Source organism: Coregonus clupeaformis, chromosome 35 (genome assembly GCF_020615455.1).
Source record: "Coregonus clupeaformis isolate EN_2021a chromosome 35, ASM2061545v1, whole genome shotgun sequence".
Classification (NCBI taxonomy): Eukaryota; Metazoa; Chordata; class Actinopteri; order Salmoniformes; family Salmonidae; genus Coregonus; species Coregonus clupeaformis.
The window spans coordinates 15966542-15992782 of NC_059226.1; the positions used below are offsets into that span (position 1 = coordinate 15966542).

General features: G+C 42.2%; 1 protein-coding gene across 1 annotated transcript; it reads right to left on the reverse strand.

The window, feature by feature from the left end:
- Positions 1 to 12912: 12912 nt before the first annotated feature.
- On the reverse strand, positions 12913 to 25920 carry LOC121569476. The gene is made up of 4 exons (XM_041880457.2): positions 25388 to 25920; positions 18598 to 18903; positions 15403 to 15729; positions 12913 to 15105 (listed from the first exon to the last, which is right to left on the reverse strand). Exons 1-4 carry the CDS (start codon positions 25734 to 25736, stop codon positions 14609 to 14611), a joined length of 1479 nt encoding a protein of 492 aa, XP_041736391.2. The 5' UTR covers positions 25737 to 25920; the 3' UTR covers positions 12913 to 14608.
- Between the last annotated feature and the right edge of the window lie 321 nt (positions 25921 to 26241).

Below are 26241 nucleotides of genomic sequence, written 5' to 3' on the forward strand. Positions count from 1 at the left end.
ACGAGTGGAGGACAGAGGAGCCTCTTAAAGAAGAGGTTACAGGTCTGTGAGAGCCAGAAATCTTGCTTGTTTGTAGGTGACCAAATACTTATTTTCCACCATAATTTGCAAATAAATTCATGAACAATCCTACAATGTGATTTTCTGGATTTTTTCTCTCTCAATTTGTCTGTCATAGTTGACGTGTACCTATGATGAAAATTACAGGCCTCTCTCATCTTTTTAAGTGGGAGAACTTGCACAATTGGTGGCTGACTAAATACTTTTCCCCCCCACTGTAATTGCTACATTTACCATCAATATAGCATTAAACATAGTTTTCCAGATTGTATTTTGGTGATTCTTTTTCGCAATGCGAATATTGAGACAACCTGGTTGAGAACCACTGATTTAAAGGGATAGTCTACTCAAAATACAACAATAATATGATTTTCCACTTACCTTGGCTGTTATTGATTCACCAAGACAGTTTTTGTACATACACTGCATTCATACTTTTTCCACATTTTGTTACGTTACAGCCTTATTCTAAAATTGATTCAATAAAACATTTTCCTCATCAATCTATACACAATACCCAATAATTACAAAGCGAAAACAGGTTTTTTCAAATGTTCACAAATGTATTAAAAATACAAAACAGAAATACATTATTTACATAGGTATTCCGACCCTTTGCTATGAGACTCGAAATTGAGCTCAGGTGCATCCTGTTTCCATTGATCATCCTTGAGATGTTTCTACAACTTGATTGGAGTCCACCTGTGGTAAATACAATTGATTGGATATGAATTGGTAAGGCACACACCTGTATATATAAGGTCCCACAGTTGACAGCGCATGTCAGAGCAAAAACCAAGCCATGAGGTCAAAGGAATTGTCCGTAGAGCTCCGAGACAGGATTGTGTCGAGGCACAGATCTGGGGAAGGGTACCAAAACATTTCTGCAGCATTGAAGGTCCACAAGAACACAGTGGCCTCCATCATTCTTAAATGGAAGAAGTTTTGAACCACCAAGACTCTTCCTAGAGTTGGCCGCCCGGCCAAACTGAGCAATCGGGGAGAAGGGCCTTGTTCAGGGAGGTGACCAAGAACCCGATGGTCACTCTGACAGAGCTCCAGAGTTCCTCTGTGGAGATGGGAGAACATCCCAGAAGGACAACCATCTATCTCTGCAGCACTCCACCAATCAGGCCTTTACGGTAGAGTGGCCAGACGGTAGTCACTCCTCAGTAAAAGGCACAGGACAGCCCGCTTGGAGTTCACCAAATGTCACCTAAAGGTCTCTCAGACCATGAGAAACAAGATTCTCTGGTCTGATGAAACCAAGATTGAACTCATTGGCCTGAATGCCAAGTGTCACGTCTGGAGGAAACCTGGCACCATCCCTACGGTGAAGCATGGTGTTGGCAGCATCATGCTGTGGGGATGTTTTTCAGCGGCAGGGACTGGGAGACTAGTCAGGATAGGGGGAAAAATGAACAGAGCAAAGTACAGAGAGATCCTTGATGAAAACCTGCTCCAGAGCGCTCTGGACCTCAGACTGGGGCGAAGGTTCACCTTCCAACAGGACAACGACCCTAAGCACACAGCCAAGACAACGCAGGAGTGGCTTCGGTACAAGTCTCTGAATGTCCTTGAGTGGCCCAGTGAGAGCCCAGACTTGAACCCGATCGAACATCTCTGGACAGACCTGAAAATAGCTGTGCAGCGACAGAGCATCTGCAGAGAAGAATGGGAGAAACTCCCCAAATACATTTACACTTTAGTCATTTAGCAGACGCTCTTAGACTTGAACCCGATCGAACATCTCTGGACAGACCTGAAAATAGCTGTGCAGCGACAGAGCATCTGCAGAGAAGAATGGGAGAAACTCCCCAAATACATTTACACTTTAGTCATTTAGCAGACGCTCTTATCCAGAAGACTTACAGTTAATGCATACATTTTATTTATTTTTTATTTATTATATATATATATATATAATTTTTTTTCTTCATACCCCCTGTGGGAATCAAACCCACAACCCTGGCGTGCAAACGCCATGCTCTATCAACTGAGCTACATCCCTGCCGGCCATTCCCTCCCCTACCCTGGACGACACTTGGCCAATTGCGCGCCGCCCCATTGGTCTCCCGGTCACGGCCGGCTATGACAGAGCCTGGATTCGAACCAGGATCTCTAGTGGCACAGCTAGCACTGCGATGCAGTGCCTTAGACCACTGCGCCACTCGGGAGATACAGGTGTGCCAAGCTTGTAGCATCATACCTATGAAGACTCAAGGCTGTAATTGTTGCCAAAGGTGCTTCAAGAAAGTACTGAGTAAAGGGTCTGAATACTCATGTAAATGTTATATTTCAGTTTTTTATTTGTAAGAAATGTGCCAAAAAAATTGGCTTTGTCATTATGGTGGAAAAAAACTATTTAATCCATTTTAGAATAAGTTTGTAATGTAAAAATATGTGGGAAAAGTGAAGTGGTCTGAATACTTTCCGAATGCAGCGTACCAGTGGCGGTCAGTGCCGTTTCAGATGAGGGAGGACAATTCTTTTTTCATGAGTATGGCCTTATTTCTATTACAGCATATTGGATGACTGTCATTCATATTCCATTCACCCAGTTAAATGTAACAGCGATAGGTTTAGGCTACTTCATGATACTGAAATTTCCCCTATACCCATCATGAGGTTGCTACAACCTAGCCTATGAATGAAAGTTTACAACGTAGGTGCACATAGGTCGAGAGACAAATTATGTGACAGATAGTGACACATGGACAGACAGTGACATTCAATACCGCCTTGCACGCTCTTGCCTGCATCTAGCTGATAGTGGGTGTAATCACTAGTCCAACAGTTGCAAATTAGAGTTTCTATTGGACAAATTCAGGTATGTTTATCCCCATTTTGTTCCATTTGCTTCCGTTTCATAAATGTTTTTCAACAGAATTGGCGGAATGAATACACCCCTGATCACGCGTAAACACAGTTTCATAGCAGCCACGTTTTATTCTTTCTCGCATCTACGTTATGTGCTCTCCTCCTTTCACCTCTTCCCTTCGCTTGTGGACTTCAGTGCACAACAAATCAGCTGTACGTGACCAGGCGAAAAAACCTTTCCAAGCCAAACCGCTACACACAGCCTACATTGTTGTCACTATATTAGTCAGCATAGCTAATAGAACTAACGCGTTAGTAAATCAGCTACAATCATGCAGTAACGTTACAGTGTACAGTCAGTAAGCAGTTACACCGGCGGGCCCGATGGCAATACATTAGTTAAACCAAAAGCTTACCTTGACTTGGAAGAGTTCCAGTGTTGTGTTGGATAGTCATAGCCAGCTAGCTAACATAGCATCCCTCTGTTTGAGCAGGGTGTTTCAGTAGGCTAAACTAGCTAGCTGCATTTGCTAGCTTAGTAAGTGAAACTTCCCCTCCCTTTAGGAATATATATATATATTTTTTAAACTGTTCAACTATTTTCTTTCTCGTCAACTACTCATCATATTTTATGCACTGCAGTGCTAGCTAGCTGTAGCTTATGCTTTCAGTACTAGATTCATTCTCTGATCCTTTGATTGGGTGGACAACATGTCAGTTCATGCTGCAAGAGCTCTGATAGGTTGGAGGACGTCCTCCGGAAGTTGTCATAATTACTGTGTAAGTCTATGGAAGGGGGTGAGAACCATGAGCCTCCTAGGTTTTGAATTGAAGTCAATGTACTCAGAGGAGAACGGAAGCTAGCTGTCCTCCGGCTACACCATGGTGCTACCGTACAGAGTGCTGTTGAGGCTACTGTAGATCTTCTTTGCAAAATAGTGTGTTTTAATCAATTATTTGGTGACGTGATTATATTTAGTATAGTTGTATCTAAAAAGGATCACTTTTTAAATGTTTAAAAATATATATTTTTATGAAATTCACTGAGGAGGATGGTCCTCCCCTTCCTCCTCTGAGGAGCCTCCACTGCACTGTACATGTCACATACCTGGGTTCATCATAACCATGTGTGTACACCACCTAACAGTAATGCCCCAGAGCATTTATAGGCCATTTTTATTAACAACTCTTAAGGGATTTCCAGACAGGAAGCGATGGGACGGAGTAGAGTTCGCCCAAATAGAGCAGATTCCTATTTTCTCCGCCTCAGCTGAGCGGCTTTCACATGCACGAGCACCGCCGAACGCTCCGCCTGGATAGAATTCCGCCCCCCGCCTAGCTCCTGTCACGGTCGTTGAACGGAGTAGACCAAGGCGCAGCGTTATGAGCGAACATACTTTATTATCTTTAGTGATAATACAAACAAAACAATAAACGATGACGTGACGTCCTAGGTTAAACACAACCAACACGGAACAAACCAAACGGAACAAGATCCCACAACACCTGTGGGAACACAGCCTGTCTAAATATGGCTCCCAATCAGAGACAACCAGCAACAGCTGACACTCGTTGCCTCTGATTGGGAACCACTCTGGCCAACACAGAAATACAATACTAGACTGTGGACATAGAACAAAAACACATAGAATCTACACACCCTGGCTCAACATATAGAGTCCCCAGAGCCAGGGTGTGACAGTACCCCCCCCTAAAGGCGCGGACTGCGACCGCGACCGCGCCTCAACATAAACCAAACAGGGGAGGGCTGGGTGGGCATTCCTCCTCGGAGGCGGTTCCGGCTCCGGGCTTGCCCACCACCCTCCAATAATCCCCCCGTTGCGCCCCTGGTCCGGTCTGGCCCCGCTGGCTGGAGCTGGACTGGACATCGTAGGAGCGGATTGCTTAAGCTCCGGTGTGGAGCAGCTGACCGGTACCTGACCAGGCACCGGTGACCCAGGCACGGGTTGTGCCGGACTGACGACGCGCACCCCTGGCTTGGTGCGTGGAGCAGGAACGGGCCGGACCGGGCTGACGATGCGCACCCCTGGCTTGGTGCGTGGAGCAGCAACGGGCCGGACCGGGCTGACGATGCGCACCCCTAGCTTGGTGCGTGGAGCAGGAACGGGCCGGACCGGGCTGACGATCGCACCCCTGGCTTGGTGCGTGGAGCAGGAACGGGCCGGACCGGGCTGACGATCGCACCCCTGGCTTGGTGCGTGGAGCAGCAACGGGCCGGACCGGGCTGACGATGCGCACCCCTGGCTTGGTGCGTGGAGCCGGAACGGGCCGTACCGGGCTGACGATGCGCACCTCTAGCTTGGTGCGTGGAGCAGGAACGGGCCGGACCGGGCTGACGATGCGCACCCCTGGCTTGGTGCGTGGAGCAGCAACGGGCCGGACCGGGCTGACGATGCGCACCCCTGGCTTGGTGCGTGGAGCAGCAACGGGCCGGACCGGGCTGACGATGCGCACCCCTGGCTTGGTGCGAGTGGCAGGAACAGGCCGGGCCGGGCTGGGCTGGCGACGCGCACCGTAGGCTTGGTGCGAGTGGCAGGAACAGGCCGGGCCGGGCTGGCGACGCACACCGTAGGCTTGGTGCGAGTGGCAGGAACAGGCCGGGCCGGGCTGGCGACGCGCACCGTAGGCTTGGTGCGAGTGGCAGGAACAGGCCGGGCCGGGCTGGCGACGCGCACCGTAGGCTTGGTGCGAGTGGCAGGAACAGGCCGGGCCGGGCTGGCGACGCGCACCGTAGGCTTGGTGCGAGTGGCAGGAACAGGCCGGGCCGGGCTGGCAACGCGCACCGTGAGGCTTGGTGCGAGTGGCAGGAACAGGCCGGGCCGGGCTGGCGACGCGCACCGTAGGCTTGGTGCGAGTGGCAGGAACAGGCCGGGCTGGGCTGGCGACGCGCACCGTAGGCTTGGTGCGAGTGGCAGGAACAGGCCGGGCCGGGCTGGCAACGCGCACCGTAGGCTTGGTGCGAGGGGCAGGAACAGGCCGGGCCGGGCTGGCGACGCGCACCATCAACTTAGTGCGGGGAGCAGGAACGGGCCGGACCGGACTGGTGACGCACACCACTTGCTTGGTGTGAGGAGCGGGACTGGGTTTCGTCATAACCCTCCGCTCCTCAGCTGCCTACACAGTTCCTCTCGCCGTGCCTCTACTCTCACTCTCTCCCTTATCGCCTCCAGTAGCTCCACCCTCTGAACCACTAACTCCTGCTCCCTCTGGACCACTAGCCCCCTTAACCTGGTGGCCTCCTCACCTAACCTCCTAATACGCCCTGTAGCTGCCTCCTGCTGCCCCGTCGCCCATGCCGTGTGCCCCCCCCCTAAAAATATTTTGGGGTTGCCTCTCGTCCGACCGACGACGACACTGTTTATGCCGTCGCGCCTCTACCGTCTCCTTCCATGGACGGCGATCCATCCCGGCCTGGATTTCCTCCCAGGTCCAGGACCCCTGCCAGTCCATTATCTGCTCCCACGTCCAGGCTGCCTGCTCCTGGACACGCTGCTTGGTCCTGGTATGGTGGGATCTTCTGTCACGGTCGTTGAACGGAGTAGACCAAGGCGCAGCGTTATGAGCGAACATACTTTATTATCTTTAGTGATAATACGAACAAAACAATAAACGATGACGTGACGTCCTAGGTTAAACACAACCAACACGGAACAAACCAAACGGAAAAAGATCCCACAACACCTGTGGGAACACAGCCTGTCTAAATATGGCTCCCAATCAGAGACAACCAGCAACAGCTGACACTCGTTGCCTCTGATTGGGAACCACTCTGGCCAACACAGAAATACAATACTAGACTGTGGACATAGAACAAAAACACATAGAATCTACACACCCTGGCTCAACATATAGAGTCCCCAGAGCCAGGGTGTGACAGCTCCATTGAAAATTAATGCTAAACTCTGCTGCCGCTTCCTGTCTAAACACAATACCACAATATTACTTGATTTTCTGGTTTACCTTAAGATGTTTGGGGAAAATTGTCTCCCATCAAACATTTAGATAGTAGTTGCTCACCAAATTACTTGGAAATTACTCTGAATAACAAGAGAAAATTAAATAAATCTAATTGGATTACATCCAAGTTTCAATTATCTTTTGCAGCAAACTTGCTTTAAAACTGCAACATTTTCTCTCCGCTGTCAACAGAGGGGCTGCTAAAATGTTTTGCTCACAAGGTGGGAGGCCCAACAAAATTTCCCCCCAAAAGCTAGGGCCGGTTCTGACTGTATGTGTCGATATGGATGTGGATATAGAGACGGCGAGCCACTGCGACCCCTCATGAGTTCAGATATTTTGTGGCCTCCACCCCCATGAAAGTTGCCCATCCCTGACCTAAATAATAAGGATAAACAATACAAAACCAAAAAGGTTGATTGTTGTTAACATTTATTCATTTATCTTTCTTACACTAAGTACCCAGTTGTTATTTTCTAATATGTTTAAGACAACGTCACATTGCCTACATAATTATATTATCTTGGCAGAGTTGACTTGGCATGAATGGCATTTCAGATGTGCTCTCTTGTTTTTAAGAAAACCAGAAACCAAACTACTCTACAATTTGGCAAAATCTAACTTCAGAGTGCCGAATTATAAAGGGAATACAGATGTAGGATCTCCATTTGATTACCCTGTTGCAGGACAACTTTCTTGCAATGCAGGACATTGAAAACTTTATTTGAGGTGTTAAAAGTATTCTGAAGTTTATAATTTCCACTTAGAAATTTCAGACTTGATTTGCCCTTACGAAAAATGTATCAACCCCTACAAAAATTTCCATTAATTATAATCCACATAATAATTCAAATTTCCTGCTGTAGCAAACTGGCTCAAATTAATATCCTACATCTGTATGTCATACAATCGATCACATCTTATCAGAATAGAATTGAGTGAAGAACTAAAACTAGAACACTTTAACAATGTCGCAAATGGAACATAAAATAAATAAAATCCTTATTTGAAATAATTTTTGAATTTGGATGTCAATTTGAATTCTGCACGTTCCCTGGATTACAAACATAATTCTACCACTTCTAAGAAATAAAACATACAATCAAAATCATGAATTCTAAAAACACAAAAGATTTCTACTCCCTTTAATTCCCTCTTTCAAATGTTGCATCACAATTCATTTGAAGTCCCTTCTTTAATCATTTTGCACCTCCTCCTTCACCTTCGGTTCAAATGAGGATGAGGAGGCGTTTACTCAGTTCATATTACTTCTAAAAGGGAACCACTCAACCACTTTTCAGGAAATAGCCAAATAGCCTAAATAAATGTGTCTAGAACTGGACACACAATATTTCTTTACCATCATGCAATGCACTTCTTAATAATGACCAAAATCTTACGTGTGCATGCTCTTAGTAGGTTAGAACTATATCCCTAATTAATTATCTGTTACGTACATAAAGATAGAACACTATATCTGACCAAATATAAAACACCTTAATAAGGCTGCCATCTTTCTGCACGTCTTATCATATTGTAATTGTACGGTTGTGCAATTGTAACAAATAGTTTGCTCTGTGACAAATGTGTATGAAATTAAATGTCCTATATTTGTGCAGTGAGCCATCTTTGCCAGGTAACTCATTGTGTGATCCCATCAATGTTTGCAACCTTAACTGCCAAAATAAAGACAACACCAACATAAAGTGTCTTAATAGGGTGTTGGGCCACCACGACCCAGAACAGCTTCAATGCACCTTGACATAGATTCTACAAGTGTCTGGAACTCTATCGGAGGGATACAACACAAGACACCATTCTTCCATGATAAATAATTGTCCAATTGGGTTGAGATCTGGCGACTGAGATGGCCATGGCATACAGTTTACATCATTTTCATGCTCTTCAAACCATTCAGTGACCACTCGTGCCCTGTGGATGGGGGCATTGTCATCCTATGGGGGCATAGCCATGGTAGCCAAAATAATGGCCTGCCCAGCATTTCATACATGGCCCTAAGCATGATTGGTTGTGAATGACCTGCTTTCAATATACAGTACCAGTCAAAAGTTTGGACACACCTACTCATTCAAGGGTTTTTCTTTATTTTTACTATTTTCTACATTGTAGAATAATAGTGAAGACATCAAAACTTTGAAATAACACATATGGAATCATGTAGTAACCAAAAAAGTGTTAAACAAATCAAAACATATTTTATATTTGAGATTCTTCAAAGTAGCCATCCTTTGCCTTGATGACAGCTTTGCACACTCTTGGCATTATTTCAACCAGCTTCATGAGGTAGTCACCTGGAATGCATTTCAATTAACAGGTGTGCCTTCTTAAAAGTTAATTTGTGGAATTTCTTTCCTTCTTAATGCGTTTGAGCCAATCAGTTGTGTTGTGACAAGGTAGGGGTGGTATACAGAAGATAGCCCTATTTGGTATAAGACCAAGTCCATATTATGGCAAGAACAGCTCAAATAAGCAAAGAGAAACGACAGTCTATCATTACTTTAAGACATGAAGGTAAGACATGAAAATTTCAAGAACTTTTAAAGTTTCTTCCAAGTGCAGTCGCAAAAACCATCAAGCGCCATGATGAAACTGGATCTCATGAGGACCGCCACAGGAAAGGAAGACCCAGAGTTACCTCTGCTGCAGAGGATAAGTTCATTAGAGTTAACTGCACATCAGATTGCAGCCCAAATAAATCCTTCAGAGAGTTCAAGTAACAGACACATCTCAACATAAACTTTTCAGAGGAGACTGCGTGAATCAGGCCTTCATGGTCGAATTTCTGCAAAGAAACCACTAGTAAAGGACACCAATAAGAAGAAGAGACTTGCTTGGGCCAAGAAACACGAGCAATGGACATTAGACCGGTGGAAATCTGTCCTTTGATCTAATGAGTCCAAATTTGAGATTTTTGGTTCCAACCGCCGTGTCTTTGTGAGACGCATAGTAGGTGAACGGATGATCTCCGCATGTGTGGTTCCCACCGTGAAGCATGGAGGAGGAGGTGTGATGGTGCTTTGCTGGTGACACTGTCAGTGATTCATTTAGAATTCAAGGCACACTTAACCAGCATGGCTACCACAGCATTCTGCAGCGATACGCCATCCCATCTGGTTTGCGCTTAGTGGGACTATCATTTGTTTTTCAACAGGACAATGACCCAAAACACACCTCCAGGCTGTGTAAGGGCTATTTGACCAAGGAGAGTGATGGAGTGCTGCGTCAGATGACCTGGCCTCCACAATCACCCGACCTCAACCCAATTGAAATGGTTTGGGATGAGTTGGTCCGCAGAGTGAAGGAAAAGTATCCAACAAGTGCTCAGCATATGTGGGAACTCCTTGAAGACTGTTGGAAAAGCATTCCTCATGAAGCTGGTTGAGAGAATGCCAAGAGTGTGCAAAGCTGTCATCAAGACAAAGTGTGGCTACTTTGAAGAATCTAAAATATGTTTTGATTTGTTTAACACTTTTTTGTTTAACACTTTTTTTACGGAACGATGTAGAAAATAGTAAACTTTTGACTGGTGCTGTACTTTGTATCCCTAATTTCCTCAAGTGTTTGCATTGTGGCAGTTATCTGTATGTCCATGTGACAAGGGAAGAGAATATGGCTTAATAGTGAACTGTTTTGGTAGGAATCCTTAAGTTTGTGCTAGTTAACGCCAGTCAAACACTATTCAACTGTCATGCAGACAAATATTAATATTTGTGATAATATTGTAATAATATTGAGGAAATGGTGTTTCAAATACCCAATTTGCTGTGTTTACTCTTTTCTGATATTCAAAATGAGGTATGGAGGTCTTGTAAAATAACAGAAAAATATAAAGTGCAATAAATGAGAAGAAAACATGTCAGTAGGCATTCATACTTGGCATTTGAAGAAAAGTGGTTGGGTGATTCATTAGCAAAAGCAAAAACAACAAAATGAGGCACCTGTTGAACACAGTCGTCACAACATTTTCAAGAGGTGGATTAAAATGTATTGATTGTGCTAGGCAGGCATTAGAAGACAAAACGTCTGAATGCAAGAACGAAGTGATAGATAGCCATAGCCATACCCTGCCCCCGTCTTTCTCCTAACATAGAAAAGCCATTAAAAAAAATAACATCTGCTTTATGTCAAGTTCAGATAAAACAAAAGCATGAAAATACTGATGCGTCACACCAATCTACTTGAAATTTGCAATTCGGCACTGTTCAAGGTTAGCTTACTGCGGAGCACAAACGTGTTTTGAGTGGTGATGTGTCTATACAAGACACTGCTTTTAGTAGGAATGAAGTGCACTAAGTGAGTTCTTGCTACTAGGACAAAGCTTAGGCCAATCATCAATAGCAAGTCATTAATTGCAAGTGCACAGCACTGGCTGCAGATATAATCAGCAACATACATTCTCTACAACTTAAAGCCTTTGAGGTTTCTACAATGTTTCAGTCTTAGGCTGTGTTTACACAGGCAGGCCAATTATGATATTTTTCCATAATTATGATATTTTTCCAATAATCAGTTCAACTCTTTTGCCAATAATGCTCTTTTGCCAATAATTGGGGAAAAGATCAGAATTGGGCTGCCTGTGTAAACGCAGCCTTAGAGACAAGTCTTTAAAACACTTTAAAATCATCGATTTGCACATTGGTTACAACCCTGAAGTCAAGGAGGGACATTTTCTCTCTCCATATATTTTTATACATTTTACATTATGAAAATGTGAATACGTTGCATGCAATTTCTTTAAACAGTTGAAGATGCGAGAGGTTGTGTACCAAACCATTTTTACATTGTCCCCATGTAAACGTTGTTTCTTGTTTGACCTGAACAAAAGACCCACATCTTTTGTAACCTATTGTCTTCTCAGATTCTGATAGAAATAGAATGAGAACATATGGTCCTGATGGTTTCAGATACATAGTAATTAACAATCTACACATGTCAAGGACTTACATGAGGCAAAGCACAAGCGAGAGTGTAAACTAAGATGTAATATGTGGCTACAATTAAGCAAAATATGAAAAGATAGCACAGGAGCGCAAATTCGAAACAGCGTAAGTACAACTACTTTAACAGAAAAAGTCAGTGGGCACCAGGGCACGTTGCCGTGGGTTTCCCGCTCTGGTGGAGCAGGGGGGTAAGTGTAGAAGCCGCCCTGTGACCTGATGTCTTGGAAACAGAGCCACAGAAACAACCTTCCCTGAGGAAGACAAAAAAAATCCTGTGGATTACGGAACAGATGAAGATTTCTTTCCATCGATTGTTGTTTGAAGTACATGTACATCTTCAACAATAGGTGACTGGCTTCGCCACAAATATGTAACATTACCATGGTCACAATGGTACACAGTATTGCTTGCTATTAAATTCATGCTTTGTGCTGAGCGATTAACCATAACTTCAGTTATTTTTTCTTTTTCTAAATAACGAATTTACCGATGGTAAAATTATTTGAATTCCATTTTGTTCGTTTTTGTTCTGTGAGCTCAAATGTGCACATTGCAACGTTTCTCTAGAGATAAATCAGATCAAGCCTAAACTGTGCGATATAGTATGGAGTTGCAGTTTCCAACAGGCCAATATTCTACATTGTTTAGCGCAAAAAACAGGGTAATTAACTACTATGACCATAATCCATTGCACGCCTACTTGTCCCGCCTGTGTTTCTTTTACGCCTGCTACGTTAGGTTAGTGTCGGGCAGAGAGAGAGAGAAGAATGCGCAATCAAGAGATAGAGATCAGTTGCTTCACAAGGTATCTCTACCTGAAAATACATTATCTAAGTGATTGATAGTTGGTATTTAGCAGTCATAAAAGTATGCCTTATTTACTTTGAAGAACTACTAAAATAGTAATTTTGTCAGACAGCATAGGCAGCAGCTCTATAGAAATTTGAGATTACTTGGAATTAAATCATTAAGCCATCAAATAAAACAAATGTAATATACACAACTGAAATATTGTATTAAAGTAAAGTAATGTGAATAAATGATGGTTAATAAATTATAAGCAGTAATGGGTAGTCAGTACCATCATGGGACTTAATTTTTTTATTCTGTGTTACAGCATTCAACCCACAATGCATAAAACATTTAAAAAATATATATATATATAATCTAAACCGAAAACCGTGACTATTTTTTCATAATCAAACCGAAACTAAACAGGCCTCAAAAAGCACTAATCGCTCAGCACTACAAGCTGCAGACATCTACAAGAGACAAAGCACAATCAAAATGGGAAGACGCTACGATACTTAAGGAATCTTAAAGTGTTTGCCTCCCAAAAGATATCTGTAGAAAGGCAAAGAGCAATCCTGCAAACACCAGTAAATCGCCAAAGTCTATACAACCCTGCACCTCAACCCCCCACCCCATCTTTCCTCATCCATCCATCCCTCCCTTATTTGAATGGCCCCTCCCTTCAATATTTTATGTTCCGACATAGTATTCTGTTAGGCATGGCCATATGAGCAGAAACAATATTCCCGATGTCCAATCAGATGCTCCACATCCATTTGACTCATCCGGAGCTCAAACAAGACATATAAAACAAACCAGAAAGTGTGTTTCATCAATGTGGTATTTCTCTACTTCCCATAACACTTGAGAAAACCCAGCCTCCACAATCAGCACGAGGGCGATTATCTTTAGACTTGTGTCAGGAATGGTCCTTCCAGGGCACACAGATAGGGTGTGGAAAAACCCAAGAGGGACCACTGTGATATGTCATTGTCACACAGCTTGTGTTAGTCATCAAGCAGAGGTCTGCAGACTCTTGTGATTCAGGAGTAAATTGCACGATTGTGTTCTGAATCTGTGGTTCTTTATAAAAACAAAAAGGGCTACCAATGTAACAATACCTTTTTCAAACATTATTTGAGAGTGTTTTTGAAGAGGTATTTATGTTGAGTGAAAAAGAAAAATACTGTCTAGTGAGGACTGTAAATAGTGAATTGCATGAAGAAGGTAAAGAAGATGAATACCAGGTTCTTTCCATCTGTACAGAGATTCATATTCAGAGGTAAGCAAAATAAAGGTATTATCTCTGCTACTGACTCCAGCAGTATCTTTCTCCCTTTACCCCGGGCACATAAGCCCTTTGAAAGTGAGCCACTGCTAGTAGCACAGGAAAAAAGATAAGTTGTGATTCACATTCGACTTGAGACAACGCCTCTGCCACTGAAAGATACAATTCTTACAAATCAGTGTAATGTTTATTAAAGTTGCAGTCCACAAAAGCCTAGATTCTGGCCTCTGGTGTAGCAAATAACCTTGATGTGAAATAAAGCACAAAGAGACCAGTTTGATATTCCAAAAATGTAGAAAAGTATATTGAGAAAAATAAAAAGAGCACTTCATTGCTTGTTGTGAGCGACACTGTCCCATGCTGTACAGAATGTACACTGGCGATACATATTAACCACTACTACCAGCGAGATCCAATCCCAAATGACTACAAAGTATTTACCTTGTTGACACATCTAAGAAATAAAATAAAAATGGTAAAAATTAAGAAACATACAGCAGTCAGCAAAACGGTACCTTCAAATCAGCAACATGAAAAAATGCCTCTGATTCCCAACTTATAAGGTACTTAAAGTGAACTCAAATGTATGAATTCGAATTCCGGTGACCATCCTGCTACTGATATGGCTATTTGTGAGATATGGACTGAAGATCGACTTTTCGATTCCAATTCTCATTTTTTTGCTTCAAATCTTCCCATTCCCATCGGCTCAGGACTTTTTCCCGGTGTGTGTTCGTAGGTGCGCCTGTAACCGGGATGCCTGGGAGAAGCGTTTCCCGCACTCTGAGCAGCAAATCGCTGGCGTCGTTGCCAGTGCTGTGGTGATATGAGTCTGCTGGTGAGCTTTCAGGAGCAGCGCCCGGCTGAACTTCTTGCCGCATTCTTTACACTCGTGAGCCTTCCTGCCTTTGAGAGGCACGGTCTTCACCTTTGAGTCCAGCGTCGTCGTCCCTTTGTCTTCCTTCTCTTCATCTTCCTCCTCCTCCTCCTCCTCCTGTGAAACAGCAACCTTTTTCTTGGGAGGAGATGGGCAGCTCTGGTTAGGCGATTCTGTGTTTTGCCGGCGCACAGCTGCTCTGCCAGGTGAAGTTTCAGGGAGCAGGGGGATGGTTTCCATGGTGTTCTCGTCCTCGTCTTCCTCTAGGAGCTGAGCGGGGAGTGTGAGGAGCCGGTGAAGCATCGACGGAGACCTGAGGGACTCCTCAACTGAAAACACAGACGGGGGGATAGAAATAAAACCGGGAAGAGAATGAGTGAAATGCATTAAAGGCAATAAAGGCAATAAAGGATGACAGAGTTTCTAACAATAGGGGAAGGAAATCAAATTGTTCCAGGAGGATGTGACAAGGAAGCTACAGCCATCTTGTTTTGTACTAGACTCAGAGAATACACATTAAGGAGAACACGTACCTGAATATAATACAAAATTAAGCATAAAGAGTCCTGGGACTTAAGAGTAAGTGTGTCACGTAGGGACATCAGTTCAGTAGTTCCCATGCTCACCTGTGGCTGTGGTGCTTATGGTAGCAGGAGGGTCTTGCGGAGTGTCCAAGGTCGAGGAGAGGACCTCCATGTCCTCTAGAGGCATCCACTGGGGGTCCTGCAGGAGGCTGGTGGGGGAGGGCTCCAGGTTCTCACGGATCAGGGCGTTCAGACTGGGGAAGGAGCTCACAATCCCCAACCCAGATCCCCCGGTCCTCTCCTCGCCCTCCTTCCCTGAAGCCAGCTCTTTGAACTGCCACAGGTCGCTGCACCACTTCTGCCCAAAAACCTTGTCCAGGATGGGGACCCAGTCTTGGGCTACGGTCAAGACAGCCTGCTTGTCACTGTCTACACACAGAGAGGGAGAGAGCGACAAAACTGAGAACAAGACAAACCTGAACTGGAAAACAAGCACAATTCATACAGGCTGTGGTCAGGACAGATTTCTTGTCACTGTCTGCACAGAGAGAGGGAGAAAAAAAGAGCAAGAGAGAGACAAAGAAAGAGATGAAACAAACTTGAGAACAAGACAACTGAACTGGAATAAAAGTGCAAAACGTATCCATGATGTGGATACGAACACTGAAAAACATTTATAAAAAACAGCAGGCATGCACGTTTGTGTTCGTACATCAATGCCCCTGAAGAAGCAGGTAACACATTCAGTGATTATGTCCATCATTATAGCAGTCATTTCTAATGCAGTACATTTTAATATTGATCCATTTTACAACAATGTTTACATTAAGAGACCCAAGGCAATATACACATAGGAAGTGGAATAAGGAATACCTGGGATAGTATAAAAGTAATCCTTCTACCCCACCAAAAAAAATATATATATATATATAAAAAACAAAGGAACATTACAAATATACTCTAAAAATAAAACATTAAAAAATTTGAAAAATATAAAAGAATAAATTGTAAAGCGGTTGTCCCACTGGCTATCATAAGGTGAATGCACCAATTTGTAAGTCGCTCTGGATAAGAGCGTCTGCTAAATGACGTAAATGTAAATGTAAGTATTTGTTTGCTTATAGTGAATCAGCTTAATAATATCTAAGCAGTATTACCAGCACAAGTATAAGACTGGACTCAGAGTAGAGGGAAACCTATATCTACTGTACATGGCATACCTAACATGGCATGATGTCATATACACAATAACAGATTGCAGGAGCTTAACTGGAGCAACTATTTGGCACTGACACGGTTAATAGTTAACTATAACAGGTGAGCTTCAGCTCCCATTTTGACAGCTACTGAATAGGTCAATTGACCAGTTCAACTGATTCAGAGACTGGTGGTGTGTGCAAGTCATGGCTTATAACATGGTTATTGAACACATTAACATTTTTATTTAGAAAATGTGGCCTCAGAGCTCTGGTTAGTCCATATTGACTCCTATTCATACTGTTTTGTGTGTGTGTTTTTACAGTCTGACTACTTGGACACAAGCTTATTTTCAGCACCAGGAATGAAGGGAACACTTGGTTTGTTTCAACTGATATTTGCCAAGTGTTTACTCAGACATAACATGGTAATTATGTGTACTTTCTGGCAATTCAAAGAATTTAACACAATTGGTAACCAACTGGTATGTACCGGCGCTTTTTTCAATGTAGAATGACTCCCAAAATAACCTTCATTATTAGGTCATTACCAATTTATCAATCAAGCAAAATAGCAGCTCTTAAAATAAAGTGTACCCAAGATTTACAATACCCTTGTATTCAGCTTAATATGTTGGGTAAATCCATTCGAATTCAATCACTTTTTGACAGCATCCCTTTTAATTTAAACAAAACAAGTGGTCAGAAAGTAACTTTTTGGACCTGAATGCCAAATCATTCAGGAGAGAAAGGTGCTCAAAGTTGACCCATTTTGTATACCATGAGAAATCCATGTCTTCATTACTGGAAAAGATAAAATGGTTGAGTTTTATATAATTTAAAAGCTTACAAAAAACAGGGTTGTCAAACTATTTTACAATTTCTTGAAAACAAAATGTCTAAAGAAATATACAACTTTTTTTAAATGTGTACCTTTAACGTCAATTATCTAAAAACGTGTACCGATTTTTTCCTCCATATTAGCATATGTTGTAGCTTAGACCCTACTTTACATCATCTGAGGGTTTTATGTTGTGCCCGCCATCAAACATGCTCTTAAAATACAGGATGGGTGACATTTTTTATCATAGAAATAGAAGTAATAGAACAGAAATTTCCCTTCAGATCACTGCAATTTAGCTGCTACACCATCCACTGTCGAATGTCAACTTAAATGGTCATGTATATTCTATTATCTATATTTCTATGATTTCAATAGGTTTCCTATGAAGGATTGACAGTATAATTTAAAACAGATATTCCCATTCAAGTCAACATTCTCTGATGTGTGGACCTCCAACCGTCTTTGTGGTACCATTTCAATGTAGAAATTTCAATTGTATTCCCGTTTTAGTACATTTATCAGCTAAAACATGACACCCACGCTGTATTCAAAAGCTTGTTGTGTCTCAACCGATGGCGGGCATACTACAAAACCCCCAGATTATGTAAAATAGGGTTTAAGATAAAACACGCAAATATGAAAGAAAAAAAACGACTTAACGTATTTTTAGATAATTAACGTTTATGGTTAAAAAAAGGGGGGGAAAGGAAATGATCAAATTGTCATTTAAAAGCTTCTGTTTGTAAGCTTTTAAATGATACTCAACTGTTTGTCTTTTCCAGTGATGAAGACATGGATGTCTCATGGTATTTTCTGAGCACATCTACAACGGGCAAATATGTATGGAAGGTTTCGCTCAAATCAAAAGGGGTGCTGTCAAAAAGTGATTGAATTCAAGTGGATTTACCCTGTGGCATTGCGAGTTGCAACTTGAAACCATATGAACAGGAAGTTACTGGCCTCTCATGAGTAATTGAATGTATAGGCAGAGGAGGTGCCGAGCCCTGGCTGTACTATGTGGTACTTTCCAACCCTACATTTTCCATAAAGCATAACATCTGGTGCTGTGGGATTTGACTGGTATCATAGCAAGCATCCCCCTTTTCTCTTGTGTGTGTGTGTGTGTGTGTGTGTGTGTGTGTGTGTGTGTGTGTGTGTGTGTGTGTGTGTGTGTGTGTGTGTCACATTTAGGACTGTAAATAAAGCACACAGTTTGTCATGTTGACTAGAACATAATTTTACTGTTAAAACACAGACCATTTGTTGTCTCCGTTTGCTCCCTTTGTCCCCGGACAATTTTGACTGTGACGTTTCTGGATTCCTGCCGGGTGTCCTCTGAGCCACTGGGGAATGCTGTGTTGTTTTCCGACCCACTCCTCCTCGACACCCCGCCCCTCCCGTTCTCCCGGTGAGCCACACGGCGCAACTGCTCCTCCAGAGCGCTGTGCTCCCACTCTTTCTTGGTCATCTCCAGGAGCAGGTCATCGAAACTGGCCTCCACGATTTTGGTCAGCTCGCACACAGCAAACTCCAGCACATGCTCCATGACCATCTTTAGCTGACCTGCAGAGGAGGAGGACACGGAGACAAAATAGTTATCAGAATTAGCATGCTGTCTTTAATGATAAAGAAATAGATATGTAAAAACCTGTTGTGAGTTAAGAGGAAATAATTAGGCATAGGTCAATGGCTGCTATGTTCACAGATAAATAGTGATACATTTGAAAGCTGTATACATACATACAGTGGCTTGCGAAAGTATTCACCCCCCTTGGCATTTTTCCTATTTTGTTGCCTTACAACCTGGAATTAAAACTGATTTATGGGGGTTTGTATCATTTGATTTACACAACATGCCTTCCACTTTGAAGATGCAAACAATTTTTTCTTGTGAAACAAACAAGAAGTAAGACCAAAAAAAAGAAAACTTGAGCGTGCATAACTATTCACCCCCCTAAAGTCAATACTTTGTAGAGCCACCTTTTGTAGCAATTACAGCTGCAAGTCTCTTGGGGTATGTCTCTATAAGCTTGGCACATCTAGCCACTGGAATTTTTGCCCATTCTTCAAGGCAAAACTGCTCTAGCTCCTTCAAGTTTGATGGGTTCTGCTGGTGTACAGCAATCTTTAAGTCATACCACAGATTCTCAATTGGATTGAGGTCTGGGCTTTGACTAGGCCATTCCAAGACATTTAAAAATGTTTCCCCTTAAACCACTCAAGTGTTGCTTTAGCAGTATGCTTAAGGTCATTGTCCTGCTGGAAGGTGAACCTCCGTCCCAGTCTCAAATCTCTGGAAGACTGAAACAGGTTTCCCTCAAGAATATCCCTGTATTTAGCGCCATCCATCATTCCTTCAATTCTGACCAGTTTCCCAGTCCCTGCTGATGAAAAACATCCACACAGCATGATGCTGCCACCACCATGCTTCACTGTGGGGATGGTGTTCTCAGGGTGATGAGCGGTGTTGGGTTTGCGCCAGACATAGCGTATTCCTTGATGGCCAAAAAGCTAAATTTTAATCTCATCTGACCAGAGTACCGTCTTCCATATGTTTGGGGAGTCTCCCACATGGCTTTTGGCGAACACCAAACGTGTTTGCTTATTTTTTTCTTTAAGCAATGGCTTTTTTCTGGCCACTCTTCCGTAAAGCCCAGCTCTGTGGAGTGTATGGTTTAAAGTGGTCCTATGGACAGATACTCCAATCTCTACTGTAGAGCTTTACAGCTCCTTCAGGGTTATATTTGGTCTCTTTGTTGCCTCTCTGATTAATGCCCTCCTTGCCTGGTCCGTGAGTTTTGGTGGGTGGCCCTCTCTTGGCAGGTTTGTTGTGGTGCCATATTATTTCAATTTTATGAATAATGGGTTTAAAATGGTGCTCCGTGGGATGTTCAAAGCTTCTGATAAAAAAAAATTGAACCCATCTCTGATCTGTACTTGTCCACAACTTTGTCCCTGACCTGTTTGGAGAGCTCCTTGGTCTTCATGGTGCCGCTTGCTTGGTGGTGCCCCTTGCTTAGTGGTGTTGCAGACTCTGGGGCCTTTCAGAACAGGTGTATATATACTGAGCTCATGTGACACTTAGATTGCACACAGGTGGACTAACTAATTATGTGACTTCTGAAGGAAATTGGTTGCACCAGATCTTTTTTAGGGACTTCATAGCAAAGGGGGTGAATACATATCCACGCACCACTTTTCAGTTATTTATTTTTTAGAATCTTTTGAAACAAGTTATTTTTTCATTTCACTTCACCATTTTGGACTATTTTGTGTATGTCCATTACATGACATCCAAATGAAAATCCATTTAAATTACAGGTTGCAATGCAACAAAATAGGAAAAACGCCAAGGGGGATGAATACTTTTGCAAAGCACTAAATATATATATATATATATATATATATATATATATATATATATATATATATATGAATGACATGTTGCGTTCAATGCTCTCATTCTAGGATATTTGTTTAACACAGTAGGCCAAAACAACCCTGTATCCTTGCAGGGAAATTTCTCTCCAAACCACTCTTTTTACTATGATAATGAGTAGGGCTGCAATTATTTGTGTAGAGGTTTTAATCAAATAACACAAAAATGCATTGCGCAATGAAATCACAAGCCACACCATTTCCATTGGTTTGTTTGGTTTGGATAAAATGGTGTCTCATCCATTTAAAATGGTAAAGGTCCATTTTAGGCTCAGCCATTAGAAAAACAACAGCCATTGAGTCCTTTTGAATGCAGTCCATCCCTGCTTTACACAAATTAGCCTTGAGAGCCCTTGCTTGTACAGCATTGTTATTATAAGCATTTCTCTAGCCTACATATTGCATATGTTACACACACAGTTCCCCTTTTTTTTTTTGGGGGGCAAAACACTAAGAAAAACATTGTCAACCCATAATGAGTTTTACTAGGCATCCTTTGATATTAACCACTTTTTAAGCAACCAGCAATGGGCATTAATTTTGCGCCCGTGCAATTCAACGACTCAAAAGTTACAGATTTCAGCCATATTAAATGGCTCTTGATTGAATTGTTGTAGCACTGCCAGACTGAAAGTGAAAATCACTTGATTGATAACAACCATGAGACCCAGAAAAGGCATGTGTCTAGGGGACAGATTTGAGCTTTCCTTATAAATGCCAATTTCTCCATTTTCAATTGGTTGCTGTTACAAATACACCAATCAAAACAGTTTAAATGTGAGGTAGGTTTTATTGGGCATTGCATCCATGGTGGCAATGACAATAAATTAGTTATATTCAATATGAGTGAATTACTATAATCAAATCTCCTACTTTTATAGAGCAGTACAATATTGAAGGGAATCCTTTTTAATACCATGAGAATGCTTCATTTCAGATAGCTCGGTCACGTCCCCCTTTGCAATATGTATAATTTGGGAGTGGTGAACATTTCCCTGAAGTAATCGAGGAAGTTCTCACAGATCCCATTATGGTTTTGAGCTAAATCAATGACCAAAATTGATATTTTCCAACAACTCCAATCACAGAGAAAAGTATAAGCTTTTCATTGCATACACTGTAGTGCAAATATCTCCATGATGATATCTGACAAATGAGCTAGGCTACTCTTTCCAAGAATTAACAGCTGTGTAGTACAAGGGCCTAGCCGATATGCAGAATCATACAATGACCTACCATGACTCTCACCCTTTGTTCTTAACCACAAGTTGTAAATGTAAAACAAGTTGTGCAAAACATGGTGAGAAAACATTTTACATATCTATCACCACACATAGATGTTGTTATGTCTTAGTTACAGATAAAGCTGAGAATAAACTGAACTACTTAGTCATTGATCACGGTTTCATGCACACAATAATAAGATTGTGGATAGTCAGATTAATTGAATAGTTTGTTTAAAAGATGCACTATGCAGAAATTTCTCTGCCATTTCCTGGGTGCTAAAATCCTAATAGTTTGCCTAATTTCAGGTTATGTGACAAAACAAGCAACCATAGCGTAGAGAATAATTGTACCATCTAAACTGCTGTGAAATATATTTTCCATAACTCAAAAATATTGTATTTTCAACTGCTTGAAGCTGATGTACAAAACCGAAAGTAAAAGATGCAAAAACTAAACTTAAGAATGGGAAGCATAGAAATAACTCACATAGAACAGATCTACCACTTCTTAGACTTGCTTTCAATGAGTGACAGATCTATAACTCATATTTCTATGTGAATTTGGTCAGGACGCCCCCAAAAAAAGTTACATATTGCAGCTTTAAAATGTTTACATGCTTTGCAAGAAGAACAAACTAACTAATAATCCTGTAGAAAGAGGAGGAAGGGAAGAGCTACTAAGGTACACAATAGTAAATGTTGGTAGACAGAAGGTGCTCTTTGGTCAAAGGGGTGAATTGGTCATCAAAAAGAAAGGAGGACCAAGGCACTCTTCATATAATTAGTTAAAATGCCTTTATTAGTATGTTCAATAGAAACAAGGTTTAAAAAAAAAAAATCTGACGCGTTTCAGCTGCATGGTCTTCATCAGGGAGTATTGACATGCCATACTAATAAAGGCATTTTAATTAATTAATTATATGAAGAGTGCCTTGGTCATCCTTTCTTTTTGATAACTAATAATCCTATTTACATGGAAACATCTGAAATCAGGCTTCTGATGGGACTTTTGATAAATGCTGAAAATCACCAATCAAAATAACCGTTCTACCACAGTGACCATGTTATTTTTGCGAAGACTATTTTGTTCTGAGTTTGGAAATAGAAATAGTTTTCACACAAACTTTATAAGATGCATACTTTCAGTTTTTCAAAACTCAATTCACTCGCGCATAAAAAGGAGGCTTGCGCTACCGGTGCTGGCAAATGTGTAGACCAAATACACTGCTGGAACGCCGATTAAGCCGTTTACATGTCCTAAATAATCGAAAGACTGCTCAGAAAACCAGGTGTTTTAATCAGCGTATGCTTACATCGATTATGACCGTACACCGATCAAAATAAGTAGAGTAAGGTGTTTACATGATTAATGCCATACTCAGCCTTCTGCCATAATCAGTTTAATATAAAATGATTAGTATGCATGTAAACGTACTCAATGATGTGATTTGACTAAAATAGGAGTGGGTTGGCAACCGCTTTAAAGCTGTGGTGAGCAGCAGAGCACCAAGCTGCTGCAGACAATGACAGCATAGGCATAGTTGGTTTCTGGCAACCTTGGATCATCTTGAATGCCGCTTGACAAAGCAAACAGGGTTTTACACACACACCGGGTTTGTTTTACAAACACAAACACACACACACAGATTTACGTAACTACAAAAGACAGAATGGATTACATGTCCAAATCCCTGAGGAAGAAAACAAATCAAGTTGGAAATCAAGTGTGAAAACTGTGTGAGGAGATTTTGTGGAGCATGGTCTCTACAATTGCCCCTTTTGTTAAAACCAAAGGATATAAATAGTAATTGAGCGGAGTCAGCGAGGAAGCCTACTAGCCTAATTGTTGTGTTGCATTGTGTAAGTGTGACATCATGCACTGTATGAGGAGCTACCTGTGTGGGTGTCTGTGACTGAAGTATGAATGTTGCTGCCAGGATTAATTTACCTACAACATCAAAATGGCCTCCCTGGCCATTGCAACCTAAATAAGATCCATGGCCATATGCTAAGTGAAGAGGTACAGGTCCAGCCTCAGCTTTGTCCTAAATGTGCAAATTGAGTTGAAGGCCTGCCAATGACAGTTTGCCCAGTGTCTCCTCCTCCCTCCTTTGATATCGCACACCCCTCCTCTCCCTAAATGTATCCCCTCTAAGAACTGAGTGGGTGTGGTTTGCGCTTGTGACTCTCATTGGAGGATTATTGGAGGGAATGGCATCCTTTCCTTTGCTGCCAGCACTAAGGAGAGGCTCAACAACAACCACTGATAGTCCTCTCATCCCAAATCATCTTCAATTACAGAGAATAATGTTTGATGGGATGTATGCTGCAGTGGTCAATAAGTAGGCCTATCATTTTCAATGATAGGAAAAATGAATGGGGATGGATGTGCTGCCTTTCAGTTCACAGTTTGCTTGACACAACCGGTGACAAGGTTGGTGATGTTGTCACTGGTTGTCAATCCACAACTGAACATTTTAACAATCTCAATGGCAACAATGGCACCACAGATGACAAATTGGCCTCTTGACACTTAATTACCGATCACTGCACCTGTACACAGCCCATCTGAAATTAGCCCACCCAACTACCTCATCCCTATATTGTTATTTATTTTGCTCTTTTGCACCCCAGTATCTCTATTTGCACATCTAGCATTCCAGTGTTAATACTAATCGTAATTATTTTGCACTATAGCCTATTTATTGCCTTACCTCCATAACTTGCTACATTTGCACACACTGTATATATATTTTCTGTTGTATTTTTTTGACTTTATGTTTTTTTACCCCATATGTAACTCTGTGTTGTTGTTTTTATCGCACTGCTTTGCTTTATCTTGGCCAGGTCGCAGTTGTAAATGAGAACTTGTTCTCAACTGGCTTACCTGGTTAAATAAAGGTGAAATAAATAAAAAATAAAATATTGTTAAGTGTACACCTCTTGAGACAAGATACCATTGTAAGCGTTCACAAGGACGCATGCCTGAGTCAAATAGAAACCTAGGTAATAGAACCACATTGAAAACTACCGTTTTTCATTTCCTGAAGATTTTACCACACATGTCATTGATTTTCAGTGTGCTGCAGGCTACTACTGCACGTCATATTTACATATCAACTCTGGTTATTATTATCAAGACTTTCTGCTCTATGCGGATACCTATACCAGGATACTGGTGCTTTGTCCTGTTTTTGTTGACCTCGCCACTATATGTAAACGGAGTGTGTTAATACGTTGTGCCACAGAAACATACACAAACAGTCGGCGATCAAACAGACTGTAGGGCTACAGAATGGTGGTATTGCCTTATTGTGTTTCAAATGTATAAGATGAAACCTCTAGGTGCCTTGGTAGTAACCTTGCCTAGCTAGTAACCTTACCCACTACTCGTCCTTTTTGATCCAGTCTTTGAGTGTTTGCGTGCACGCCGCGCTCTGTGCTGTGGCTGAAGGTGTGTGTCTCGGGCTTTGTTCGATCCGTTGCCGCGTTGTCTTCCCTGCCACCGTTGAACGCGGCTCCATTTTCTACCCCATTACATTCAAACTCCAGTGATTGAAGCCTTAACTTTAGTCTTTGGTTTTCTTGTTCTTTGACGGCCGTATTCATTAACATAGAATTCAAGCTTGACCCAACACTCTTCGTTATTTCCTGGACTGCGAGTTGTACTACTTGCTCTAGTGCAGATTCCAGCTGACCTTGAAAAAACGAAATATATACCGCGCCGTTCATGATTTCGTCCGTTTTGGTGGAAGACCTCTTTCATTCTTCCCCCCACACCCCAAAAATATAAAATAGAAGTCAGCACACAACTGATTTACACGGAGAACTAGCTACCTCTATCAACGCATCGTGTGTTCACCCCTTGGATGCTACCGTAGTATCACTACTGCAAACGCAATACGTTTCCACCCATGTCAATCATGGCTAATTGTGTTTCCAGTCGGGAGAGGGTATAGGGACTTCTTCTTCGTCGATGAGGTTTAACGGCGGTTGGCATCCAATTTGTTGCATTACCGCCACCTACTAGACTGGTGTACAACTCCCTTATATTTTGCTTGAAAAATAAAATAAAGAAATACCCGACCATCTAACACTACACTCACAAATTCAAAAGTATTATTAATAATTAACACCACCCCACTCCACTATTTAAATATATTCATTCCTACCTCATGCCCTCAACCTGAGATGATGGAACATTACATTTACATTTTAGTCATTTAGCAGACGCTCT

Coding starts and splice junctions, on each gene's coding strand:
- LOC121569476 (XM_041880457.2), bottom strand. CDS start 25,736: ATGAACGGCGCGGTATATATTTCGTTTTTTCAAGGTCAGCTGGAATCT. Junction 18,904..25,387: donor TCAAAAAGGACGAGTAGTGG/GTAAGGTTACTA, acceptor CCTCCTCTGCAG/GTCAGCTAAAGATGGTCATG. Junction 15,106..15,402: donor CATAAGCACCACAGCCACAG/GTGAGCATGGGA, acceptor CTGTGTTTTCAG/TTGAGGAGTCCCTCAGGTCT.